We start from the raw sequence: 27,728 nt of genomic DNA on the forward strand, positions 1-27,728 counted from the left end.
AATTTTCTCCCTTTTTTTTTTTTTTTTTTTTTTTTTTTGCGGTACGCGGGCCTGTCACTGCTGTGGCCTCTCCTGTTGCGGAGCACAGGCTCTGGATACGCAGGCTCAGCGGCCATGGCTCACAGGCCCAGCCGCTCCGTGGCATGTGGGATCTTCCCGGACCGGGGCACGAACCCGTGTCCCCTGCATCGGCAGGTGGACTCTCAACCACTGCGCCACCAGGGAAGCCCTCTTCTCCCATTTTGAAAAATTATTCAAAAATATTTATTTTGGATAATCAATTCAGAAATATTTATTTTGAATAATTTATTAGTAATAATAATTATTAATAATTTATTACCTAAGCAATCCTTAGTCACAGGTGAATTCTTCCCAGTTTTCAGTTCCTCTCTTTCTTACAGTCTTAGTGTGGTTGGATCTAGTGTTCCAAGAGGAGCGTGCATCAGAATGGAAAGAGAGTGGGGACTTGGAAATGGGAACATTTTTGGGGTTCAAGTGCTACCTTAACTAGTAAATTCTTAGCGATCTTATGGAATTCCCCTCAACAGTCTGAGCCCCAGTTTTCTTATCTGTAGGTGAGGATAGTCTTACCTCACAAGGGGGCCCCTGAGGATTACATAATTGGTATAATAGCATTTTGTAAAGTTCAAAGGACTAATACCTGTGGATTTTAACATTGGCTGGACTTTGGAATTCTCAGTGAGGCTTTTAATCATGTAGATTCTCAGGCCCCTTCCTGGCCTGTGAAACATGAAACTCTACAGGTTGCCCCTTTCAAAAGGCCTCACAGGTGGATCTTATGTGGAACCTGTGTTGCAAACCACTGTAAAGTATTATTATTTATATTAAAATTAATTCTTTACTTATAGTGTGGATGTATCTCTGTGTTTGTGCTGTATGTGTGCAAACTTCATTTAAATTTTTTAAAGAGTGGAATGGAATGATTTTAAGCAGGATATAGCCACAGAAGAGCTATCATGTAAACAGAATTACCCTCATACCTGAATCATTTCCACATTGCATATAAGATTATGTCTAAGTAGAAAATGCTATAAAATTACGCATGCTGTGGGACCAGACATAATTATGAATGTTACTTAAGAACATGCATGGGGTGGGAAAAAGGAGTGTGAATAGTGTTTTCTTGGTGGGGGTGAAGTATAATTCTTTGTTTGTTTACTTTGTTTCGTTTTTCTAAGGAGTAAAACTACAAAGCAGGATAACTCTTAATAATGACTGTACTTTAAAAATGGAAATTCATTTCATCCTGTTCATCTTTAAGGTTTTTATGTGGCTCAACCAGAACTTTCTGTTACCAGAGGACACTAACATTCAGAATGTTCCATTTCAAGTGTGTTTCACATCCTTACGGAACGGTGGCCAGCTGTGTATAAAAATAAAACTTAGTGGAGAGGTAATTTTTACTGTCACGGGCACAGATTTCTCACATAATTTAACGTTCAGTGTAAAGTGAGGCAGGTGAAACCAATCTGAAGGTCATAAAACCACGTGTTTCAGCCTAGTCTGTTAGTGTTATCATCTCTGAGACGGGCGTATAATCTAGAACAGAGGTTTTCTGCCTCTCTCCCCCCTTCCCTTCACCCATTCCTTGCCTTATTTGGGACGGTTAGGAATACAGAGGAGGACAAAACATTTTCCCTGTCTGAATGACCTTGTTGTTCAGTTTATAAGGCAAGAGGATTGATTTTTTTTTGCCCGCTGCTAGAAATAATTAATGTGGTTTGTAATTTCCTTGAGGGCTAGACCTTACCTTTATTTATCACCACATATACATTTATGTTCAATAAATGTGTTGGATATGGGGAATTTCAGGTAGTTTCAGCCAAGTTTGTCTTTAATGTCCAAGGATGCTAACTTGTCTTTTTTTCTCTGGATAGATCACTATAAATACCGATGATATTGATTTGGCTGGTGATATCATCCAGTCGATGGCATCATTTTTTGCTATTGAGGACCTTCAGGTAGAAGCCGATTTCCCTGTCTATTTCGAGGAATTACGAAAGGTGCTAGTTAAGGTGAGGGCACCTGGTGGGTGCATTTGAGAGAACACTGTGGTCTAATAATGTTTGAAATATTTCTCCTAAATTAGTGGTACTACAAATGTACATATGTTACATGATAGTCATGTTTTAAAGAACTTTTGAAAATTCTTAAAATAAAAGTTGAGCTAGTATTGGAGAGTTCATGAGTTAAAAAGATATCTTTTATAAAAGTGAGTGGTTAGCTCTTGCACTCTGCTTTCTGTTTGGTTTGGGGGGACACTTTAAAAACAATAAATGAACATTTTCCTTTGCTAGCCTTTCATCTGATCTGTTGTATCTACTTTGCTTTTTGGTTTAGTGCTTTCCAAAAACCCAAAATCAAAAAAGAAAAGGATTGTGATTTGTCCCCACTTATAACAACATCCCTACCCCAGATCTCTAAAATGTTAATATTTGTGTTGCTTGGGCTCACGCTGCTAAGACGTGGGTAAGATTCACATCGAATGTCATTTTGAGTGTTGGAGGCAGCACAGGAGGAGATGAAACCTGGAAGATAGTTAAGATGGGGCAAGTGAACGGCAGAAAGAAAAGGGTGGAGCTCCCCTGGTGGCGCAGTGGTTAGGAATTCGCCTGCCAATGCAGGGGACATGGGTTCGAGCCCTGGTCCGGGAAGATCCCACATGCCGCGGAGCAACTAAGCCCGTGCGCCACAACTGCTGAGCCTGCGCTCTAGAGCTGCGAGCCACAACTACTGAGCCCATGTGCCACAACTACTGAAACCTGCCTGCTTAGAGCCCGTGCTCCACAGCAGGAGAAGCCACCACAATGAGAAGCCCATGCACCGCAGCGAGGAGTGGCCTCCGCTCGCCACAACTAGAGAAAGCCTGTGTGCAGCAACGAAGACCCAACACAGCCAAAAATAAAAATAATTAATTAAAAAAAGGGCCTCGGTATATATAATACATAGCGTCTTTTCAACTTATCTAGCTTTCAAGACGTTTGTGAGGCTTTTTTTTTTTTGCGATACGCGGGTCTCTCACCGTTGTGCCCTCTCCCCTTGCGGAGCACAGGCTCTGGACGTGCAGGCTCAGTGGCCATGGCTCATGGGCCCAGCTGCTCTGCGGCATGTGGGATCTTCCCGGACCGGGGCATGAACCCGTGTCCCCTGCATCGGCAGGCGGACTCTCAACCACAGCGCCACCAGGGAAGCCCTGTGAGGCTTTTTTTTTTTTTGGCCACCGTGCAGCATGCGGGATCTTAGTTCCCTGATCAGGGCTCAAACCTATGGCTCCTGCAGTGGAAGCTCAGAGTCTTAGCCACTGGATTGCCAGGGAAGTCCCTGTGAGGTCTTTTTAATTCCTGGCTGTTCATGGTCTCCAGGTGGGTGAATATCACTCAGTGCATCAGAAGCTCAGTGCTGACATGGCTGATAATTCTAATCTGATCCGAAGTTTGCTGGTTCGAGCTGAGGATGCTCGTCTGATGAGGGACATGTGAGTATTTACCATGGCTAGGACAGGTACGTGGTTGAAAGCATCAGCGATGTGGAGTAACATCTCTCAGATGCTACTAGTAGGAGTGTAAATAGGTACAGAGACTTTGGAAGGTAACTTGGCATCATCAGTAAAGTTGAAAATGTGCAAACCCTATGACCCAGCAATTCTCCTGGTTTATAACCTCGAGAAACTTGTGCATATAAACCAGGATATTAGTTCAAGAATGTTCATAAAGGCATCGTTCATACGAACCCCAAAGTGGAAACAATCCATACTAATATAACTGATAAATTATGATATATCTGTACAGTGGAATACTACATGCAATGAGAATGCATGTATCTGGATGACATGTAACAACATGGACAAATCTTACAAACATAATGGAGATTGAAACAAGTAAGACTCAAAAGAATATTTACAAAATGCTTCCATTTATTTAGTTTGGAAACAGACAAAACTAAGCTATATCATTTGGGAAGCATACATAGATAATAAAAATATAAAGAAATACAGGGAAGAGATTATCATTTAAGATAGTATATTCTCCTTGGGGAGGAGGGGACTCTATTCAGAGAGAACACATTGGGAAGCTTCTTGAATGTTGGCAATGTCCTATTTCTTGACCTAGTTGACAAGCATTTTTTTTTGTGAGTTTTTCTGAATGTGTATTAAAATATATTTATTTATATATTTTTTAATTTTTTAAACTTTTGGCTGCATCAGGTCTTAGTTGCAGCACGCGGGATCTTCATTGAAGCATGCGGGATCTTTCGTTGTGGCGCTCAGGCTTCTCTCTAGTTGTGGTGCACGGGCTCCAGAGCACGTGGGCTCTGTAGTTTGCAGCATGTGGGCTCTCTAGTTGAGGCGCGCGGGTTCAGTAGTTGTGGTGTGCGGGCTTAGTTGCCCTGTGGCATGTGGCATCTTAGTTACCTGACCAGGGATCAAACCCATGTCCCCTACATTGGAAGGCAGATTCTTTACCACTGGATCACTGGGGAAGTCCCTGAATATGTATTATATTTTAGAATAAAAAGTTAAAAGCAGGGGCTTCCCTGGTGGCGCAGTGGTTGAGAGTCTGCCTACTGGCTTCTTGCTAAGATGCAAAATTTATCTCGGCAATAAAATGTACTGAGGTGGATTCAGTAAAATAGCTCACCAATGATGGGTGAAGTTTATGTGTGCATTTTAGAGGCAAGAGTTCGCCTAAGGTGCTGCTTGTTTTTTTCTGAAAGGCCTGAAACATTAGCAGATAGTTAAAATGGTCTTGCTCAGAAGTAAGTGATTTCTGAAAGTTATATTGTTGAAGATTTCAAACACAAAAGTAGACTGAATTATATAATGATTTCCTCTATAGCAGCTACTTAGCTTCAGTAGTCATCAACTAAGGGCTCATCTTGTTTCATCTCCACATTCACCTTCTTCCTCTTCTAGGTACTGTATTATTTTGAAGCAAATTCCAGACATCATATAATTTTAGCCACAAATATTTCAATGAACCTTTAAAAAACAATAACCACAATACCATTATCACACTTAGAAAAATGTAAAATCATTTCTTAATATCACAAAATATCTAGTCGGTGTTTACAATGACCCCAGTTGTCTCCAATGTATGTGTGTGTGTTTGGTGTTTTACGTTGTTTTGTTCAGATCAAGATTCAAAGACCAAAGACCATGCATTGAATTTGGTTGATAAATCTCTTTTAATCCATATGTTTGCTTGCTCACTTTTTCTCCTCTCTCCTTCTTCTGTAGTTTCCCACCTTGGATTTTGTTGACTGTATCCTGTGGTAATGTTTAGTATTATTCTTCTGTCCCCTGTATTTCTGTGAAAATGGTAGTTAGATACAGAGGATTGATCAGATTCAGGTTCAGTTTTTTAGCAAGAATGCTTCATAAGTGGTGCTGTGTACTTCTGTGAGGATGCATGTAACGTCTGGCTGTCTCTTCTTATTATGTTATCAGCTGTTGATGATCACTGCTGAAATCAATGATTTCTTCTGGGATTTGCAAAATAGTGATATTTTAATTGTTATTTTTTCTTTGTAAATTGGCTGAAGTACTTCTATAAAGAGTAACATTCCCTCATGAATTATTTGGTTCCCTGAGGTACAGTTTGTAGTGGAACGACACACTCTCAGCTTTAAAATAATGAGTTGGTTCCCTAGCATCTCCAAGTTGACCAATGAGATTTTTAAAATCCTATTAACATTTTTAATGTGCTTCAGGCCATTTCAGTTATTCTTTATGGTGGCTCAGTTGTCCCGTCTTTGGCCAGTAGAAGCTTTTTCAGGTTGGCTGCAGTTATCAATACCTTTGGACAGAACTATTAGTTTCATTAGTTTGTTTTCTTGTACAATATTTTTTAGGCTTACCTGGTATATATCCTCTTCTGAATCTGGAATCAGCTATTTTTTCAATCCTGGTCCTTTATAGTGGGAAATGGAGATCATAGTCTGAGCATTAGAGATGCTCATTGCTACTGGGTTGGATTTGAGACCCTTTCCACAGATAAAGCTAGGTAATGTATATATTTTTTTCAGTGAGCAAATATATCATGAATTCATACTATTTCCACTTCAAATTTATGAATACAGGCTCTTAATTTTGATGTTAACGGTGTATCTCTTCTCTCTCACAGTGGAAATCATGTCTCTAACCACTGTCAACATAACTATTGGCTTTATCTTATGGTACACACACAACATTTAAGGATAATACCAACATTATTGTCAACAATATGACTGCCGAAAATGGTGTAAGACTTTTTTTCTAGTTCTTTGTGTCTTTAGAGTGTGTTCTAGTAGGGAGTTTTAGTCAAATGACTATATTTTAAAGTCATTTGAAATAATTCCTCTTTTTTTGGTCATGCTACAAGTGTGATATACAGTTAGATTCATTTGGTTCATTTTGCTTTCAATCTTAGGGGGCTGACATTTTTTCCTTTTTGGTTTGATTTTATTACATATTTATTAAAACCTTATATGGGGGCTTCCCTGGTGGCGCCGTGATTGAGAGCCCACCTGCCGATGCAGGGGACATGGGTTCGTGCCCCGGTCCGGGAAGATCCCACATGCTGCGGAGCAGCTGGGCCTGTGAGCCATGGCCGCTGAGCCTGCGCATCCGGAGCCTGTGCTCCGCAACGGGAGAGGCCACGATAGTGAGAGGCCCACGTACTGCAAGAAAAACACATAAAACAAACAAAACCTTATATGGGTCCAAAGTCGGCCCTATAAAACATGTGCAGAAAAGTCTTAACTTCCCTTTCCCGTCACCTCCATCCTGTTTCCTCCCTTTCACTATGAATAACCAATCAAAAATTTAAATATACATACACACATCTCCTCACATGGTAAGTAAATCATAGCAAATTACTCTTCTCCACCTTGCTTTTTCTTTTTTTTTTGGTATGCAGGCCTCTCACTGTCGTGGCCTCTCCTGTTGCAGTGCACAGGCTCCAGACGCGCAGGCTCAGCGGCCATGGCTCACGGGCCCAGCCGCTCCGCGGCATGTGGGATCTTCCCGGACCGGGGCACGAACCCGTGTCCCCTGCATCGGCAGGCGGACTCTCAACCACTGCGCCACCAGGGAAGCCCTCCACCTTAATTTTTACACTTAAGGATATATCTTGGAGTTCCCACAGTAGTACACAGAGATACTTCTCATTTGTTTTTACAGGTGCACAGTATTCTCTGGATTTTTATGCAGCTAGTTCTCCACATTTGGGTTGCTTTTCTGCTATTATATTGCAGTGAATAAATTTGTTACATAAATCTTTTCATATTTTTACTCAGGTATCTTTGGGGAAAAGTTCTAAAATGGGATTGCTGGGGAAAATGATAAATGTGTATACAGTTTTGCAAGATTTTGCCAAATTCCCCTCCATAGCTGTCATATCATTTTGCATTCTCCTCTGAGAATGCCTGTTTCCCTTAGTCTTGTCAATGGAGTATGTTGGTAAACTCTTGGATACTTACCAATTCAGTGGGTGAGAAATGGTCTCGTTGTTGTTTTAATTTTCATTTATTTTATTATGAGCAGTATTGAGCATCTTTTCATTATTTTAAGGGCTTATTTGCGTTTCTTTTGGTGTGTAAATTGTTTTTTTTTTTTGGCCATAGCAGGCAGCATGAGGGATCTTAGTTCCCCAACCAGGGATCGAACCCGTGCCCCCTGCAGTGGAAGCTTGGAGTCCTAACCACTGGACTGCCAAGGAATTCCCTGTAAATTGTTTATTTCTTTTGCCTATTTAGATTTTTGGTTTTGCTTATAAAAGCTTTTTAAATTTTTTATGTAGTCAGATCTGTCTTTTCCTTGGTACTTCTACATTTTGAGTTCTAGTTACAAAAGTTGCCTTCCCATTTGTAGAGAAATTCTCTTTTAGTATTTTGTATATTTACATTTAAGTCTGTTACAGTTGGAGTTTATCCTGGTGTTCAGTGTAAGTTATAAGTTCAGTTTTACCTTTTTCTATGTGACTGTCACATTGTTTCAGTAATACTACTTTACAAGCCTGTTTTCCCACTGATTTGAGATGCTGCCTTTATAATAATATAATGTATTTCCATATGCAGTGGGTCTATTTCTGGATTTTTTTATATTGCTCTATCCGTCCGACTTGTCTCTTCATTTGACAGTGCGATTCTTAAAAATGCTTTGTATGTTTTAATGTCTGGTATGGCTAGGTGCCCCTCTCCCAACCCTTTTGCTCTTCTTTTTCATGGTTTTCCGGGCTACTCATGCTTGTTTGTTCTGTGAACTTTATCAGTTATTTTAGCTCCAGAAAAAAGTAGGTAGTTTTACTGGGATCACATTAAATTTATTAACTTAGGAAGAAATGACATTGTTACAGTGATGTTCAGTCTTACTAAGAATGTGGTATGTCTTTATATTTTGTTCAAGGCATGTTTATGTGTTTCAGGAGTTTTATGGTTTTGTTCATGTAGGTATCAGACAGTACTTGTCAAGTTTAGGTGTAGGTATTTTCTTTTTGCAATTGTAAATAGGCTCTTTCTTCCACATTGTATCTTCTAACTGGTTTTTTGTTTGTCTGTATGAACACTATTGATTTTTCTGTGTTGATTTTGTAGTCTACTACTTTGCTGAATTATCTTATAGTTTAGTTTTTCCAGAGGTACGCTGTATTATTTGTAAATTGAGATAGTTTTACCTCTTTCCAGTTCATTTTCTTCCAGTTGTTTTCTCAGGTATATAAGATTTTTGCTTTTTTTGCCAACTTTATCTATAGGGCTCCTCCTTTTTTTCTCTCTCTGGCTTTTTTTTTTTAAGTGAAAGAGATGTTGCTGGCTTTAGGCATTTGACTGTGCTAAACTGGAGAGAGGTGACCAGCAACCTCTAAATTCCTTTTTTCTTGATTTATTTATATTTCATTTAGAGACTATCAGATATACATTGTTTGTATTTTTTAAAGCCAGGTTAGTTGATATATAATTTATAATATACATGTAGATAATTCACCCTTTTTAGGTTTACAGTTCAATAAATTTGGGGAAATTTATACTACCAGAATCAAGAACCTCTCCTAACCTCCAGGCCCTGGCAGCCACTGATCTAATTTCTCTTCCTATAGTTTTACCTTTTCCTAAATGTCATATAAATGGAATCATACAAATGTATAGCCTTTTGGGTCTGGCTTCTTTCACTTACCATAATGCCTTTGAGATTCATCCATGTCGTTGCAAGTTATCAGTAGTTCATTCCTTATTATTGCTGAATAGTATTCTATTGTATGGATATCCATACTTTGTGTATCCATTCACCAATTAATTGACATTTGGGTTGTTTCCAGACTTTGGTGATTGAGAATAAAGCTGCTATAAATGTTTGCATACAGGTTTTTTGCAGACATATTTTCATTTCTTTTGGGTGAAATGTGGCATCATGTGATTGCTGTGTTGTATAGTAAGTGTATGTTTAACTTTACAAGAAACTGTCAGTATTAATCTGAAGCTTGGAAGATAGCCTATCACCTTACTCCCTTTTCCCCACCCCTCATATCATGGGCATGATAATTCTTGGTTCCTAAGTTCAAACAAACCATGGATCAATAACCAAGGAAGGCCACTTGTCTTCCATTTATTTGGAAGAAGCAGAGTATTTCACAGACAATTCTCAATGTTTTCAAAGCAGACTTTAGCAGTTACCCTGTTTTAATGACAATACAGCTAAAAATCTGGTTTGTTCCTTTTTTTAATGTCTAAGAAGTTTGCAAATCTTTTCATTTAAGCCTGCCATACTGAGGTACAGTGGTGTTAAATTTCTCTTGATGTACACAGGAGAACAATGAAGAATCGCTATATGGAACTATATGACCTTAATAAAGACTTGCTCAATGGATATAAAATTCGCTCTAACAATCACACAGAGCTGTTGGGAAGCCTCAAAGCAGTAAATCAAGCAATTCAAAGAGCAGGTCGTCTACGTGGTAAGTCTCTTTTTGTAGCACTGTATATCGTCTGTAATTTTGGGGTGAGAACCATTGAAGATGGTGGTAGCTTCAAGAATTCATATCAGGGCTTGTATCTATAAAGATGCCTTTCATACTGAAGTTAGCACCGTTCACTTGAGTTGCAGTCAGCCTATTTGGCTTTAGTCTGCAGACTTCAGAGGGAAAGAACACTTTCAGCTCCTTTTCTTAGATCTTGCTGCATCCTCTAAAGAAAAACCTAGTGACATATACTCAAGAGGAAAGCCTTAAATAGTCCTATTAGAAAAAAATAAAAAAGACTGAAAATTAATGAGTTAAGTGTCCAACTTAAAATTTACAAAAAGAACAACAGAATAAACCAAAGGAAGCAGAAATATCAGCCAGAGATTTATACTTGGAATCTGCTGTTTTGGGTCAGTGCTTTGACCTCCTTTTATAGAAAAGGATCAAAGCTCATATCCACTTAGCAAAGATTATTTCTAAAACTGACTCTTGGTTTCTAGGTGTGAGATAGTTTCTAAGCTTGGTTTGTGTTTGTGATAAAGTCCCTTACAAGGGTATGTACTTTTTTAGGGAATGGTAAGATAAATTGGTTAAATTTGTGCTTACCTATAACTCTTTTCTACCCTAGTTTTATGTTGTTTTTATAGCCTCTGATTCATAATTTCACTTTTAATAATCTTTTGGCTCATATGGATTTGATGTTTCTTCTCTTACAGTTGGAAAACCAAAGAACCAGGTGATCACTGCTTGTCGGGATGCGATTCGAAGCAACAACATCAACACGCTGTTCCGAATCATGCGGGTGGGGACAGCTTCTTTATAGGAGAGGAAAAGAATAGGTAACTAGGTTGCTAGAAGGGGTTTTTCCTTAAACTTCTAGGCTGGTTTGCTTTGGATCACATCCTGGCGAACCCAAGGTGGTGAGAGCGAAAACCACCTTGGTGAGTTGTACAAATGAAAGACAAAGCATTGCATCTGAAAAGTGTATTCACTTTTTTTTTTTAAATCAGTAGTACTGTTGCAGAATACACTAGGTTTATATGGAGGGAAATGAATACTTTTGAAACATTAGGGCTTCAAAGTCCAGTTTTTCTGTACATATGTAAAGTCAGTGTGTAGATGCATCTTTTTTCTTGAAATTGTAATTAAAGTAGATTATCTACTTTTTCATTAAAATTTAAAGGTGTTGCACTATGTGTTTACTGATTGTAAAATCACCACATCAGAACTGCATAAAACCATTTGTGTTATGTGGAGAAAAACAAAAATATGTATATTCAATTTGTGCCCCCCTTTTTTTAAACCTCACGTCGTTTTATTGAATATATACTTATTAAGAACTTATTTACAGTAGGAATGTTCTAGACTTTGGTCCAAAGATGGGCCATATATCTAATTCTCTGTGTAACAAAAAAACGTTTGGAATTTTCAGAGCTGAATGTGGAGAAGTGAGAGTGAAGTCTAATGCAGTTACGGAGGTTTCGTTCAGAATATCTGTTCCAATTTTCTTCTAGTGTGACTTCCCTTTCCTGTGAAGAGCAGGAAGCTAAAACAGAAGTTTCTCCAATTCGTTTTCAGCTGGTGATCCAGGTTTGATTCAGCTTGCATTTCAGATACAATCACATGAGACTTGAAATTTGAACTGAGATAAATGGGATATCGGGCATGTATTTGATCAGTGTGGATTATAGCAAATGTAGCGTGGTTCTGGAGCCAAACTCTGTCTCTGAGGCTTGCCGATGTAGCAGAAATAGATTCTGGGTAGTAGAAAAGCTGGCATGACTGGGGGACCTAGAAGCTGGAGTGGCAGCTTCCTGGTTTTGCACATGAGGTTTCCTGAATGGAGCACTGTGATGCTGTTCTGGAACCTGTAAATGGTAGCTGATTTAGTGGCTCAGCCTGAGGCAGTCCTGTGTTTATATATGCAATAAAGGGTGCCTCCTGGTTTCACAAGCAGCTTCCTGATCTGGCAGGAGCAGCTACTTTGGCAGCCTGGTTCTGCAGTACAGACTTGAGAAAAGATTCTGGAATTGCATCCTACAGGTTTTTATTCGACAGCCTTAATAATTCTGTAAGCCATCTGGCAGGCTGTAATCCTTTTACTCAAATTGTCTAGTGAGGAATCTGTTCTCTGCATCAGAATACTGACCTGCATGAAACCCCAAAGAGACTATACAGAACACAGGGCTTTCCTCTGTGGTAAATTAATTTCATAGTTTCCTCCGTTTGGCCATTTAGGATTACCTCTTCTATTTCTGAAATGTGAGCTTTAAGGAGCCCTAATTTTTATGAGACTGTTATGCCTCTCTAATACCTTTGTTTTGCATTTTCAACCTGTAAGCTCAAAAGACATCCACATATACTATATTATCTTCAGTAATCTCCAAAGTAGTAATCTTTTATACCTGCTTCAGAGATGAAGAAACTGAAGGGCAGGGATTAATTACTTGCCAGAGCCACAGAGCTACTGGCAAGACGCAAGTCCCACCGTGGGGTCTTTTTCTGTTTTAGCCATAGTCTAACTTACACCCTTTGAGATTAAAATCTCTAGTTGGTGCTGGTTTTAAATTGTATGGCATTATTCATTTTTAGGGACCCTTAAAGAATCATCTCATTAAAGGTCATTCTGTTGTACTTCAGCCCCAAAACTTCCTTCTTACACCTAAAAATATTCATGGACAAGGCTTGAAGGAGTCGACCTGCAGCAAGATTATTTTTTATAGCCCTGACTTATAGATTACAAATAGGTTATTTTCACATTAATTTAATCCTCTTGGTATTAGTGTCTCTGAGTTCAGGCAGAATGTTTTCTACAGGGTCCTACAGCGTGGTTAAGTCGCAGTGTAGAAGTTGGAAACCAAGTAGTCATGGCCCTTTCTGCTATTTCAGACTGCTCCCAAGTGAGTGAAGACTAGATGAGATGAAAATGTTCATAGTATTCATCCTTTTTATCCTCTTAGAAGTCATGTTCAGCTTAGGGAAGAGAAAAACTGTTTGGTTATCAGCTACTTCTCTATTTTGTTGCCGTATTTTTCTGTCCTGATAGAATCTGAGTGCTTCTACAAGCTACAGCTTAAGCTCTATTTTGTTGCTGAGTTTTGTTGAAGCTTTAAGTGAACACTCTGCCTTCATTTAAAAGCTGATCTTGAGGATTCTGGTATCTGGGAGAAAGCTTTTTAGTCATTTTTAAAGCATCCCTTTTAAAGTCACCCCCCCTTATCCCTAGATTCAGGTATTCAATATTTTAGAGAGAGTATGGTCTTTATTCTTTCCCACCGTGTCTGCCTGTTCAAATACTACATCAAGGCTCAGTTCAAATGCTCTCTCAGGAGACCTTTCCTCTCCCATGTCTATTCTTTAACCCTTATTACATTCTGTGTTTATATATATCTCAATCCCCGATTAAGTGAGAGCAGGGGCTACATCTTAATCAGCTTTGTCCTCCCCATGGTGCTAAGCCAGTGCCTTGAGCATAGAGAAGCATCTGCTGCCCCCCCATGGAAGTGTTTGTCCTCAGTAAGCCTGTCAGTGGCTTCAGAAATCAAAGAACGAGGAACTTTACAACTATTATGTAACCCTAGAAGTACTTTACAAGAATGATTTTCAACATTATTAACATTTCAAATTTTATAATTAGCAGTTATAAATCTGCCAGTGCAGAGTCCTGTGATCACAAAACTAAATTATCTCGTTTCACTTTGACACTAAAGTACAGTAAGACACCCATTGCAGCCTGGTGTTTTGCATTTTTGCATCTGGCCCCTGCCCACACTATATGCTCTAGCTCATGAGTCATCTTTTTATTTGTGTGGTAAAGAAATGTACTATTCCTGACATGAAGCCACATGGGCAGTTTCCAAGTAGTTTTCAAAATTGGCTATGTGGACTGATTTTTTGTCAGTCAGAGAAGGAATTATCTGTTTTTGTAGGAATGTCCAGTTCACGCAGGCTGGAGAGCCTGCTGCTATCATTTCTCTCTATCAAGGACTCTTTTAACAGGGTTTGATTTTCTCCTTCATTTGCAGTAGTGGCCAGTAGTGGCCAGTATGTAATGGTACTGAAGAGGTACCGCAGCCGAAACTTACTTGCTGAGGAAATGCTGGTCTGGGAGAGGCAGCCCAAGCACTGATTTTTTTTTTTCAGTATTCTATGGGAAAGAAACACCACATTCAGAGGAGTCTGAGGCAGTCAATGAGCTGTAGAAAAGCCAGGTTCAAAATGTAACAGCCTCTTTCTCTCCTAGGTTTCGTTTCATTTTTCTACATCTTTAAGTGAGGGACTGAAATTAGATTTATAGGGTTCTTCCTTCAGTATTTTATTTTTCCTTTGCTTAACAGAAATACTAATATGCTTTCAAAGTAACTTTCTGAAAATGTTCTTATTTACATAATGGTTAACATGATAAGGGGAATGTGTCATGGGGACTTGACCTTACACAACTGTAGGAAGTGGCAAAGTGTAGTCTGTCAGTTTTCTAGTCTGATGCTGGAACTTGAAGCCCACAGGACAGGCAGTCAGAAAGGATGTAGAGTTGGGAAGAAGAGGAACAAGCTGGAACCCAGAGGCATGAGCTGGAGCCCACAAGGACACATTAAAATCTCAGTTCTTGCCTCTGACCTTGATGATGTGGGGAGACCCTTCATCAGAGAAGCTGAAGGAAGAGCCAGGGACGGTGGAGCAGTTGGAGGCGCAGACGTGGAATCACACTGAGAAGGTGAGCCAGCAGGTAAGCTACAGTGTGTGTGAGCTACAAAATGGCTACTGCTTCATTCTGGCCCTCCATATCTCGCACAAGGATGTGTGGCTCATCCTAACTGGAAACAGAGGGAAGGGAGTCCTGGGAAATGTAGTTCAGTCTAGCCAAGTTGATATATCACATAGCACACAGTGGCTATCACAGTATGGTGGGATTCCAGGTGAACTTTACTTCACATTTTTACATGTTGCATTCTTCACAACAAACATGTATTATATAGATAATCTAAAATATATATATAAAGCTATTTGGGAAAAAAAATCTTCCTTTATTAAAAGGAATTTTAAGAATTAAGAGATGACATATTTTACAGATGAATATCATAGCTTTTCTCTGCAAGAAGTATAAAAAGGATGCCCATATTTTAATTCCTCTGTTGCTACTTAACAGTTGTCAACATCGGCTCTAGGCCCTAAAAGTCAAGATGAAGAATGAAATGCTGAGGAAAAGCAACTTCTTCATCACTGGTTACCTTCAGTGGAGAAAACTGACCTGCGAGTTACACCATCCTTCACAGTCTAAGAGGTACCACTGTAAATGATGTAACTAACAGCAGCACCGCAGTCTGGCTCTCAGGGATTCTTTCCCCTTGGACACCAGAATCCTTTTTTGTAGTGTGTAGACGATTCTGCTGTGTTGACAGACCATAAACACACTGAGATTAAGGAGAATGTAATAAACACATTTTCATGCTTGTGTAGGATGCTACGACTTAGACTCAGTGCTCCAGAACTCTTAGATGTTACCTACAACCATGAGTCTCAAACTGTTTTCTAAGCTTGGCACACATGGTGGTTTCACCTGCTCAGCCCTATTCCCCGGGGCTTCCTGGGGTTATGCCACTAAGAAGGTGTTAACTAGAACTTCACCCTTCTTGCTGGCACTTAACAAAAACACATCAGAAAGCAAGTGAGTGAAAGTAATATTATAGGGATGACTTTCAGTCTGCAGGAACTTAAAAGAAAAGGCAAGCTTTGAAATTTAAACCATTAGCAACAGAGTAGTACTTGTAATCCCACTTGAGTGTCACTACACTATGGTTAAAAAATTGTGCTCCCCAAAACAGTATGCATGTAAATGCTCCCCCCCATGTTGGTGAGGAAAGACAATATGAGAACTAGTGCTAGGTGTTTCTTTTTAGCTCAATTTTTAAAAATTAGTAATACTGAATATTAGTACATGTGTAAAATTTATAGATAAATATCCATATAATGAGCATACATGCTAAAACTTTTTTTTACTGATTGGGGTACAAGATCAAAATTTTGAAACCATCAACCTAAAAGAAAGTGCAACTCATTTTCTTCATTTAAGTTCAAATTTTAGTACTCAAAGTTTTAGGAGATAAAAAAAGATAAAGCCAAATGCTTTTCCTATTAATGAGTAAAATCCAAAATAAAAGCTACTGCAATAGCTAATAATACACGTAAAAAAAGAGGAAGTTAACAGGGAGACAGCACTGGAATGGAATGAGAATAGCATCTTTCAACTAAAGATGCAGTGACACCTTACACCTATCCATGCACGCCCATGCACATGGGTAGCAGTTTTAATATAATCCCCTCGAACAGTTCAGGGGAAAAAGAACGTAACAAAATGGACAGCCTCTGGGCATTTTGCCATGGTCTTTAGTATTTGGTCTTTTCAAGAAAGGCAACTAGTTTGATAGTTGACCCTACAATATTTAGGAAATGAAAGCCACATGTGAGATTAGAAAATCATATAGTCATAGTGGAGGCACAACTCCAGGATGGAAGAGCAGTGGGCACCTGAAAACTACTGCACATCTTCTTTACTGACCATAAGTTTCTTGTGGCCACGTGGTTTTAGGCCAGGCTTTTTCCAAGGGAACAGAACATCGCCTAGTCTATACAGTCCACAGAGAGTCACAGTGGAACAAAGCCACAGGCAGTGGGAGGAAGTGCAATGGGCCCAGAATGAACAGGGTGTAAGGTTCTGTAATCTTCTAAACCTGTGAAATTAGGAAGGACAGGATCTGCAGTCATAAATTCATGAGTCCATATTTTAAAAAAAAAAGTCAGTCACTGGAAACATGGATGAACCTTGAAGATTTTATGTGGAGTGAAATAAGCCAGTCACAAAAGGACAGACATTCTATTATTTGTCTTATGAGGAATATGAGTTGTCAGATTCATAGAGACAGAAAGTAGAATGGTGGCTGCCAGAGGCTGTGGGGAGGGGAAAGTAGAGTTACTATTTAATGGGGACAGAGGTACAGCTGGGTAAGACGGAAGCGTTCTGGAGATGGATGGTGGTGGCGGCTGCACAACACTGAATGTACTTAATGCCACGGAACTGCACACTTGAAAAATATACGTTTTATGTCGCATATATTTTACCACATATTGTTTTTCAATCACTGAAGAAGCCAATATGGAAAACGAACTGAATGTTAAAGTAAAAGACAAAACCCCTTTTATTTTACATCAAGAGAGAAGTACCTAGCTCCAAGCTCGAGGTCTAGGTTGAGGATGATCATTATGAGCCCTACTAAAGGACAACCACACAGTTTTAAGAACGCTGTCACACAGGTCACCTTGTAGCTCTCCGTCACTCGATGCCTAACTCTTCCAGACATCCCAGTACTGAGGAAGGGTCTCCTCTTTCCAGCTCTGCCCAACCTTATTCATAATAGACAAATGAAAAGTCCCAGAAACCTGTTCTGTTTGGGAAAGTTTTCTTTTGTTCTAGGCTTCGGTGGTTAATATGCTTGACGAATTTCAGAGTTTCCCTATCTCTGTAGACCAAGGCCAAAGAATTGTTTTCTGGATTCACTGTTAGCAGCTGAAATAGGCAAATACAGTGATACATCAGAACACGGAGATTATATTCTCACCTCTTTTCTTAAACAGACGGTTCCATATCAAAGACTCAGCCTCCGGCGATAGAGGATCCTTTAAAGTATCCTTTACTAGGAGGAGCTATTGATCTTGCTGTCCAGACATTTTCCAATAGGCCCCACTCCAGTACATACCCAGAAAAGTTTTACCTAATGCATTTATTTCTTACTACATTGAAAGATTCATGGGAATGCACCATCTGACTCTTAATTTATTTGGAATTTCTTTTAGCTGGGTAGAATGCTTAGTGATTATCCTTTAGCCTCTTTATTCCATGCTGAATACTTTCTACTAGAAATTAGAACCACTGCCAGCCAGACCAATGTGGATTTATCGGCTAAAGACACTGGCAGAAGGTCGTAAAAGTTGCGTCTCTGAAGAATGAAAGTGTCTTCAAGAACTAAAAAAGGATGGTTTGCTATCAGAAGCAACTTACCTCTTCATCTTCTCCTTTGGCAATGTAGGAGGTAAAGCCACCATACTCTGGCTCCCAGCCTTATGAAGGGAAAACAAAGAGCATTCAGAAAGCTCTCACTGCAAGAGTTACATTGATCTGTTTGAATCATTGTTTGATTCATTGATCTGTTTGAATCATTGATCCCATGCTGCTTAAAACGGGGATCTGGGAGTTCAGTAGAACGAACCAACTCTGACTTATGAGCCTGAATTTACCATTCAACCAACACTGAATAAGAACTGAAAACTAAGAACTAAATATAAAATACACCTAGAAGGACAATTACATAAAAGCTCTGGGGGGTTCATTAGATGAAAATTACGATTTAGTTCATCTCCTATACCTTGGTCACAGATACAAATAGTACTTTGAGTTGGGAGATGACTGAAATTCATGACCCCTAAGATCCCTTCCAGCAGAGCTCCTGTGATCTGAGATCCTGGCCAAGGCGAATTACTTGTGATCTTGGCTCAGTTAGGAGAGGGTCACTCAGGAGGGACTGTCCCTCTTACCTTCACAGCCACAGTAGAGAAGTAAGTCCAGGGCAAATTCAGTCTTGCTGTTGTCATGGATTAAGGTGTAGTGACCAGTCTTCCAATGCCTCAGTTCCCCCTGGCATGTGGGAACACTTGATTCTAAGAAAAAAAAACAACAGAAGGCCAGAAAAAAATAACGTTGATACCACTGTAGATTGCAAAAGAATGATAATTAGGAGTAGTTATAGCACTAAAGAGAAACTATTTCCATAAACCTTCAGCTGACCTATTGCTCCATTATATTATTAAATATATAAGCCTTATAATGAAAAAAAGTTGACTTTCTATTTCTCTTTACCATGATTTTCAGATGGAGTATATATTTAGCTGCCAGAAATTTTCTCTAAAATAACATGAATATTATTGTTAAATAAACTTTACTTTTTAGAGCAGTTTACAGAAAAATTAAATTTCCCAGAAAGTACAGTTCCTCTACTCCTGCCACACACAACCCCTGCCCCTCCCCATCAGTTTCCTCTATTATTAACATCTTGCCTTAGTGTGATTTACTTGTTACAACTGACCAATATTGATGCATTATTAACTGAAGTCCACAGTTTACATTAGGGTTCGCTCTTGGTGTTGTACATTCTACTCGTTTAATGTCATGTGTCCATTCCATCTTGTTTGTAGATGATTAAACGTCCTCTGCTTTTAATAATTTCCTTCTACCTATTTGTCCAAATTCAAGCAAGTTTTTCTTAGGCTGATATTGGTTCTTAGCAGAAAGAAGCCACTCACCTTCCTCTTCTTTATGTTCTTGTGTTTTAAAGTAGGTTTAGGTAAAGCCAGTCGTATTTCTCTCCACCATTTGTACTACTGTTAGCCTAATAAAATGTACTAGCTGTTCTTCCTACCTGGAATGCTGTCCTAGCAGATCCTTCTTGTCATTCAGATCTGAGCTTGGATGACAGCTCCTCAGACAGGCTGGTCCAGATTGCCCATTCACCTAAGAGGCCACCCAGTCATTCCTCAGCACATAACCCTATTCCGATTTCCTGCAGAGCACCTATCCTTATTTGATGTTTTCTTGTTCGTGTATCATTTAATCTCTGTCCTCTCCTACTATCAATAGACTATAAGCCAGGGAGAGCAGAGACCTTGTCTGTCTTCTTCTCCAGCTCCAGAAATAGGGCCTAGCATACAGTAGGTGCTTAAGAAATGTTTGTTGAATGAATAAATGACTGAATCGTGAATACCTAATAGTAAAAGAAGGACAGAACATAACAGCAGCTTACCTTTCTTTGCATCGTTTTCCTCTGGCTCTGGGTCCATCTGTTCATTGCTCTGCTGACTGCTCTTGCTGATGGCCACCTGCCTGCTCTCTGGTTCAGAACTGCGGCTAGGCCCTTCTTCAGTGTTCTCAGCAGCAGAGGCTGCTTCTCCCTCTTTTTTGTCCTCAAGCTCACCTTCTTCTGAAGGGGCCAAGAAGTGAAGTTTCAGGCCTGTGAAGTTGGAGAGCAGCAAGAACATTGCCTCGGAGCGAAATAATGCCATGCAGTCCTTCAAGATGTCGGGAAGTTTGCTCTCCTCAGCCTTCTCGTAAAACCTGGAAAGCAGCGATGCCAAGGTGTTCATCAAAGCCACAGATGTAGTATTACTCATGGAATGAAAGCTGATCATTAGCTTTGTATCTCTCTCCCAAAACCTTGCATAGCTTACTAACGTCCAAGTTGTTACAATAATGAGGTTTTGTTAGGGCCTGCTACTGGATGTTCCTGGGAACAAACATCATTAGGGCAAATGCCCTATTATTGGAGGTGAGCCTTGCAGACAAACAGGCAGGTGTTGAATGCAGAAGCAAATGTCTTGGATGATGGGTTCTACCTTTTGTTAGGGGGACCTCGGTTGCTCCATTCCACATCTCCTTTCTCCAAAGCCTCACACACCTCTGCAAATTTCTCAGGCTGGAAAAGGAGCAAATGAAGCAGCAGTTAGCAGATCTCCCTATGATCCCACACTGGTCTTGCAGGTACAGTAGCTCTGCGGAATCATGCTGGCTGATTTCTAAAAGGGCCGGGTGACTCATCCCTTTCACACAACCTCCCCCAGTCCTGATATGCTGAAGCCAGAGCAAAGACTGGATAAATCGTCAGCATGCTTTAGCCAAGTCACCTGAGTGTCAGTTTGGGCCATTTCCTTAAGTAGTTGTATGTCTTAGGTCAAATTGGTAAACCTCTCAAATTCCTGCATTTATTATAATGAAAATGTCTATATAATAACACAGATTCTTTAGGCCTCAGCTCATTCCCTTGATTTAATCAGCATTCTAAACTTAAAAAGTCCAGGGTAGTACAAGAAGCTGATTAATCTGTTAAAATATTCTCCATAAGAGCCTTTATAAGTACTTGTTTAATGCAGTTTCTCAAGGAGTAATCTACAAACAGTAATCCTATCAGTTGTAAAACAGGAAAGAGGATCCCAAAGGATGGTTTACGTGAGCTGAATTAAATAGGGTTAAACAAGTTTATTTACTATTAGTACTTCTCAAATTCCTTACTATGTCAGCTATATAATTCAGAGAGAGAGGTGGTATGTAGTGTCTCTCAACCTTTTTTTCAAGGAGGCACCAACTCTTGGGACTGATTCCATGGGACCCAGGGTCACCTGGGAAAAACCACACTCGCATACGTGATCTCATTTGGCCCTCACAACAACTCTTCAAGACGGGCAGGGCAAGTATCCCAGTTTAACTGATGATGAAATAAAAGTGAGACCTTAGTAATTTGCTCAGGTCGGTAAAACCACGGAGCTAAGACGTGAATATAAAGTCTTCTAGGGCTTCCGTGGTGGTGCAGTGGTTGGAAATCTGCCTGCCAATGCAGGGGACACGGGTTCAATCCCTGGTCCGGGAAGATCCCACATGCCACTGAGCAACTGAGCCCGTGCGCGCCACAGCTACTGAGCCTGCACTCTAGAGCCCACGAGCCACAACTACTGAGCCCATGCCCCTAGAGCCCGTGCTCCGCGACGAGAGGCCACCACGGTGAGAGGCCCATGTACTGCAGGGAAGAGTGGCCCTTGCTCTCTGCAGCTAGAGAAAAGTCCACGCACAGCAACGAAGACCCAACGCAGCCAAAAATTATTTAAAAAAAATAAAGTCGTCTAACTTCTAACCTGGTTCTCTCTCCACTATAATGTGCTACCTCATCATTCTCAAACATTTGTTACTGATTTGTTAATCAGCAGTCTTTCTGTTATTTAAAAGTAACTGGTAAGTACCATAGTCATCAAATGACTAGGATGGGAACTACACACCACTCATCCCCAATATAGAAGTGTGTGTGTGTGGGACTTCCCTGGTGGCGCAGTGGTTAAGAATCCACCTGCCAATGCATGGGACACGGGTTCGAGCCCTGGTCCAGGAAGATCCCACATGCTGCGGAGCAACTAAGCCCGTGCACCACAACTACTGAGCCTGTGCTCTACAGCCTGCGTGTCTAGAGCCCATGCTCCGCAAGAAGAGAATCCACCGCAATAAGATGCCCACGCACCACAACGAAGAGTAGTCCCCACTCACCGCAACTAGACAAAGCCCCCATACAGCAGTGAAGACCCAGTGCAGCCAAAAATAAATAATTTTTTAAAAAAAGTGTGCGTGATTAAGATTCTAGAGAACTGGGGAATACCCAAGGGACTCGACCCACTAACATACGACTGATACCAATGTTAGCCATTATCGTTTCTATACTTTATTTGAAGAAGAGGATGACGTAAACATGCTAACCAGGAACAAAACAAAAAGCAACAAAAGCTCTTAGTGATGCCTCTTCACCCGCCCAGGAAGCAAGGCTGCACGCCAAATGTGGTATATCGGGCAGGATTTGCTGGCCTACCTTAAGGAACTCTTTTAGGAGAATTTCAGAGCTTTCTTCAAATTCTTCTTGAATTTGAACTTGGTACTCCATGTCGAGATAAGTAGGGTTGATCCAATCATACAAAATTTCATGCTACAAAGAAGCAGCAGATGCAAAGGGTGAGTTAATAATTCCTACTGCTTTTGTTCTGAATCATTTTACACTAGTAAAATATATGCAAATCTTCACTTTATAATATTCTCCTTGTTAAATAAAGTTCTGGAAAGCTCTGCCTTAGAAAGACACTATCAAAAGTGTATCTAAGAAGGGTGGAAAGGCAAGCTCAAAGCCTAGTTCTGTTAGCAGGATGAGCCACTTTTAAAACCAGAAAAGCAAATGATACGCCACAGCTTTTCTAAGACAAGAATCCCAGCAACAGGAATTTATCCTTACATCTTGTGGGACGTGAGGGCTCCGAGGTATGAGAGGTTCAAAGTAGGTGGGAGGCCTGGTCAGTAAAGGACCATGAAACCAGCCGCTGATGGACAAACGTGACTTTTCTTCAGACAGGACTTCAGAAACCTGAAAAGACAAGACCAGCAGCACGTCAATGCAAAGACCAGCGGGGAAGATTACCAGCCAAGGCTCACTAAATTTCAGGACCCTTCACACTAGGTGTGAAAACAACCTGGCCGGACAGTCCAACCGGAAGCTGTCACATTTAGAGAACGGGCGACTGAAAAGCATGCTCTTTGGCCCTCTATGTATTTGTGGTTCACAGTCTTTACCTGGTGAAAGGATACTGGAGACACTTCAAAGAAAACCAATGTGTTCCACGAAGGGATAAGAGACTTGACAATCTGCTTCGGCTGAAAGTGTTCTGCGTGGGGAGAGAACACATCCGGAAATGTGCTTCATCGTCATTAACCACTTCCCGGCCGCCTCATTTCACCTTGACAATTTGCCAATTTCTAAGGGTAGCTAAATGTCCCCTCCAGATCCCCATATGCCACCCGTTCCATCTGTTTCTCTTATATAGTTCTGCTAGGTGATATCTGTTCTTACTCCACCATCCTCTATTACTGATGAAGGCTGGAAAAGGTTCTGAACGTTTTCTGGAGTCGAGCTCTGGTGTCAGCCATTAAAAAAATAAAAAAGACCCTGACCTCCCATCAGAGGCTCTCGTCCTGGCAGATTCATAGCCACGGGTGGCTGCACATGTTCTCTACCCTCCCACGGCCAGCATTCAGAAGCAGGGTCTGACTATTCCTCATCTTAACTCGGCTCTAACTTATCTCTGGAGTAATGATTATTTCAGGCACAACTCAGGAGAGGTGGCTGTCAGGGCTGGCAGTTATCCCCCTGCGGTCGCCACTGTAATGAAGAGCTTCCACCTCCTGAGGTGCACAGACAGAGCGCCTAAGGACCCGGAAGTGGCTGCTGGTGTTGAAGAGCACGCCTTTGTCTTACCGTCAACGTTGTACAGGTCCAGGGTGCCCCCCAAGCTCCTGTCCCAGGGAGGAACCAGGTAAAGAATGAAGGCAATCCGGCGTCCTTCCAGCTCGTCGTCATGGCAGAGCAGGGCATCTGCAATAGTTCAGCGCACACTGTAATGTCCCTGTGCGGCAATGAGCAGCGGACATCTGACTGCGCTCACTATCAGTCCACCTGCTATTCCTCCGTAACGTCAGCCCCTCCAGCTTTAAAATGACACTTATTTCTCCTCTCTTATAATTACAGAAATAAAACTGTCAATATAGAAAACTCTTAAAAATGCTGAAGAACATATATATATATAGACTCAGAGACAATCACTACTAAAATTTTTACATATATTCTTCCAGTATTTTTCAACATACATGTATTTGCTTTTTAAAAAATTGCATCCTACAGTGGTGGTTTTGTGGCTTTTTCTTTTATTACATGGCAAATGTCTTTTCTGTCATTTCTTTTAATGGCTGCATAGTTATTCTAGGACTGAGCAAGATAGGCATCCGGGCAAGGTGGGAGAGGGGAGGCGATGCTATGGGTGAAGTGAGATCATTCCACACGGAGGGATTGTTTTAATAAACAAACATATTGAAAATAATGGAAGGCATTTCTCAGGGTTGAAGAATGGAATTGCAAATATGGAAAAGGAGAAATCTAGAATGAACCCTATGGTGTGGAAATGAAACCAGAGGAATCAATGTGACTTGTCTAGAGCACAGGAAATATAAGATAACCCTGGAAAATCTTGTTTTGCTAGGAAGTAAGATATAATAAGAATGATGAGTGAAAGTGAGTGAAACCCACGTAGGGGCCTTCTCGGTGACAGACCTCTTGGTGTTCCCTGCTTACTGCTGATTGGAAAAAGAGGCTATGGAAATAAGCTGTGACTTCCTAGGCCCTCCATGAGAAGCAAAGAGCAGGCCCCAGCAGCTAATGACTGAGGAATAAAGAATGCAGAAACAAAGATAGGGCAGGCAGACGAGAGTAGTCATAACTTAATAAGTCAGTCACAAGGACTCTCAGTTCTGCTTCAGTGGTAAAGGTAAGTCTGACACACATTCCTAAGCTGTTTCATAGAAACCAGACCCCCCACACCAGATAAGAAAAGCTGACCACAAGCATGTAGCCCCCAGACTGGCTGGAACCTGAAGATTGAGGATGCTGACCCCTGTGACCTCACCTTGTTACCTCACCATGCACCAGTCAGAGAACTGTGCACGAGCTGATCACACACCCTGTGACCCTCTCCCTTACCTTGCCTTTAAAAACCCTTCCCTAAAACCCATCAGGGAGCCTGGATCTTTTGGGCACGAGCGGCCCGTTCTCCTTGTCTGGTGCCCTGGAATAAACTGTACTTTCCCTCACCACAACCTGGTTTCAGGAGATTGGCTTTGCTGTGCATTGTGAGCAAAGCGAGTTTGTTTCAGTTAACATGAGGACATTCTAAAAGGACACAGAAGTCAGCTTAAAGGGGCTCCTCTTGATCAAATCAGGGACAATATGAGCATCAACATAATGACAGTAACCATTACATCATAGTAATCCTTAAATTCACACTGACATAAACAAATGAGTAACTGGGGAGAGGGAAAGGTTTTTTTTTTACAGTAGAATGACAACTAATAAAGAAATGATTTTATTAGGAAAGAAATCACCATTTGGCAACCTGCATAGTAATACTGTAGTAAGAAATACCAGTGGGGGGACGAGGGGAAGATGGCGGAAGAGTAAGACGCAGAGATCACCTTCCTTCCCACAGATACACCAGAAATACATCTACACGTGGAACAACTCCTACAGAACACCTACTGAACGCTGGCAGAAGACCTCAGACCTCCCAAAAGGCAAGAAACTCCCCACATACCTGGGTAGGGCAAAAAAAAAAAACAAAACAGAGACAAAAGAATAGGGACAGGACCTGCACCAGTGGGAGGGAGCTGTGAAGGAGGAAAAGTTTCCACACACTAGGAAGCCCCTTCGTGGGCGGAGACTGCGGGTGGCGGAGGGGGGAAGCTTCAGAGATGCGGAGGAGAGCACAGCAACAGGCGTGCGGAGGGCAAAGCGGAGAGATTCCCACACAGAGGATCGATGCTGACCAGCATTCACCAGGCCGAGAGGCTTGTCTGCTCACCCGCTGGGCGGGCGGGGGCTGGGAGCTGAGGCTCGGGCTTCGGTCAGATCCCAGGGAGAGGACTGGGGTTGGCAGCGTGAACACAGCCTAAAGGAGTTAGTGCACCACGGCTAGCCGGGAGGGAGTCCGGGGAAAAGTCTGCACCTGACGAAAAGGCAAGAGACTTTTTCTTCCTTCTTTGTTTCCTGGTGCGCGAGGAGAGGGGATTGAGAGCGCTGCTTAAAGGAACTCCAGAGATGGGCGCGAGCCGCGGCTAAAAGCGCGGACCCCAGAGACGGGCGGGAGATGCTAAGGCTGCTGCTGCCGCCACCAAGGGGCCTGTGTGCGAGCACAGGTCACTATCCACACCCCTTTTCCGGGGAGCCTGTGCAGCCCGCCACTGCCAGGTTCCCGGGATCCAGGGACAACTTCCCCGGGAGAACACACGGGGGGCCTAAGGCTGGTGCAACGTCACGCCGGCCTCTGTCGCCGCAGGCTCGCCCCGCACTCCGTGCCCTTCCCTACCCCCGACCTGACTGGGCCAGAACCCCCGAATCAGCGGGTCCTTTAACCCCGTCCTGTCTGGCCGAAGAACAGATGCTCTCAGGTGACCTACACGCAGAGGCGGGGCCAAATCCAAAGAACAAAGAAGAGAAAGGGAAATCTCTCCCAGCCTCAGAAGCAGCGGATTAAAGCTCCACAATCAACTTGATGTACCCTGCATCGGTGGAATACCTGAATAGACAACGAATCATCCCAAATTCAGGAGGTGCACTTTGAGAGCAAGATTTATGATTTTTTCCCCTTTTTCTCTTTTTGTGAGTGTGTATCTCTATGCTTCTATATGAGAGTTTGTCTGTATAGCTTTGCTTCCACCATTTGTCCTGAGGTTCTATCCATCCGTTTTTAAAAAAGTTTTTTTCTTAATTATTTTTTAACTTAATAACTTTAATATATTTTACTTTATCTTCTTTTTCTTTTTTCCTTCCTTCCCTCCTTCCTTCCTTCCTTCCTCCCACCGTCCCTCCCTCCCTTTCTTTCCTTCTTTTTCTTGCTTCCTTCCTTCCCTCCTTTCTTTCTTTTCTTCCTTCCTTCCTTCCTACCTTCCTTCCTTCCTTCTACTAATTCTTTCTCTCTACTTTTTCTCCCTTTTATTCTGAGCCGTGTGGATGAAAGGCTCTTGGTGCTGCAGCCAGGAGTCAGTGCTGTGCCTCTGAGGTGGGAGAGCCAACTTCAGGACACTGGTCCACAAGAGACCTCCCAGCTCCAAGCAGGAGTGCAAGGAATCTTCAATATACACAAATCAATCAATATGATAAACCATATTAACAAATTGAAAGAGAAAAACCATATGATCATCTCAATAGATGCAGAGAAAGCTTTTGACAAAATTCAACACCCATTTATGATAAAAACACTGCAGAAAGTAGGCATAGAGGGAACTTTCCTCAACATAATAAAGGCCATATATGACGAACTCACATCATCCTCAATGGTGAAAAACTGGAAGCATTTCCACTAAGATCAGGAACAACACAAGGTTGCCCACTCTCACCACTCTTATTAAACATAGTTTTTGAAGTTTTCGCCATAGCAATCAGATAAGAAAAAGAAATGAAAGGAATCCAAATTGGAAAAGAAGAAGTAAAGCTGTCACTGTTGGCAGATGACATGATACTATACATTGAGAATCGTAAAGATGCTACCAGAAAACTACTAGAGCTAATCAATGAATTTGATAAATTTACAGAATACAAAATTAATGCA

General features: G+C 41.3%; 2 protein-coding genes across 5 annotated transcripts in view; one reads left to right on the forward strand and one right to left on the reverse strand.

Annotated features, from left to right (window-relative positions):
* BBS2 (Bardet-Biedl syndrome 2) overlaps nt 1–11,234 on the forward strand; it is a 31,857-nt gene extending 20,623 nt beyond the window's left edge. The window contains exons 13-17 of the mRNA XM_024751476.1: nt 1,283–1,414; nt 1,899–2,036; nt 3,384–3,496; nt 9,799–9,947; nt 10,670–11,234. Of these exons, the coding sequence (XP_024607244.1) occupies nt 1,283–1,414; nt 1,899–2,036; nt 3,384–3,496; nt 9,799–9,947; nt 10,670–10,776 (639 nt within the window). The 3' untranslated portion in view covers nt 10,777–11,234. The remainder of the gene's footprint in view (nt 1–1,282; nt 1,415–1,898; nt 2,037–3,383; nt 3,497–9,798; nt 9,948–10,669) is intronic.
* The window catches only part of OGFOD1 (2-oxoglutarate and iron dependent oxygenase domain containing 1), a 39,543-nt gene continuing 16,405 nt past the window's right edge, over nt 4,591–27,728 (reverse strand). The window contains exons 5-14 of one of the 4 annotated variants that reach the window (XM_024751497.1): nt 23,831–23,947; nt 23,149–23,240; nt 22,814–22,942; nt 22,400–22,513; nt 20,391–20,470; nt 19,802–20,112; nt 18,540–18,662; nt 18,007–18,065; nt 14,039–14,100; nt 4,591–4,999 (exon numbers count right to left, since the gene is read on the reverse strand). In XM_024751497.1, coding sequence (XP_024607265.1) covers nt 4,966–4,999; nt 14,039–14,100; nt 18,007–18,065; nt 18,540–18,662; nt 19,802–20,112; nt 20,391–20,470; nt 22,400–22,513; nt 22,814–22,942; nt 23,149–23,240; nt 23,831–23,947 — 1,121 coding nt within the window. In that variant the 3' untranslated portion in view covers nt 4,591–4,965. Of the gene's footprint in view, nt 5,000–9,976; nt 10,227–14,038; nt 14,101–17,122; nt 17,515–18,006; nt 18,066–18,539; nt 18,663–19,801; nt 20,113–20,390; nt 20,471–22,399; nt 22,514–22,813; nt 22,943–23,148; nt 23,241–23,830; nt 23,948–27,728 lie in introns of those variants that run through there. The other 3 variants (XM_024751509.1, XM_024751519.1, XM_024751489.1) reach the window with 3 other exon arrangements.

This window comes from Neophocaena asiaeorientalis, unplaced genomic scaffold (assembly GCF_003031525.2).
Source record: "Neophocaena asiaeorientalis asiaeorientalis breed wild unplaced genomic scaffold, Neophocaena_asiaeorientalis_V1.1 scaffold965, whole genome shotgun sequence".
Lineage (NCBI taxonomy): Eukaryota > Metazoa > Chordata > Mammalia > Artiodactyla > Phocoenidae > Neophocaena > Neophocaena asiaeorientalis.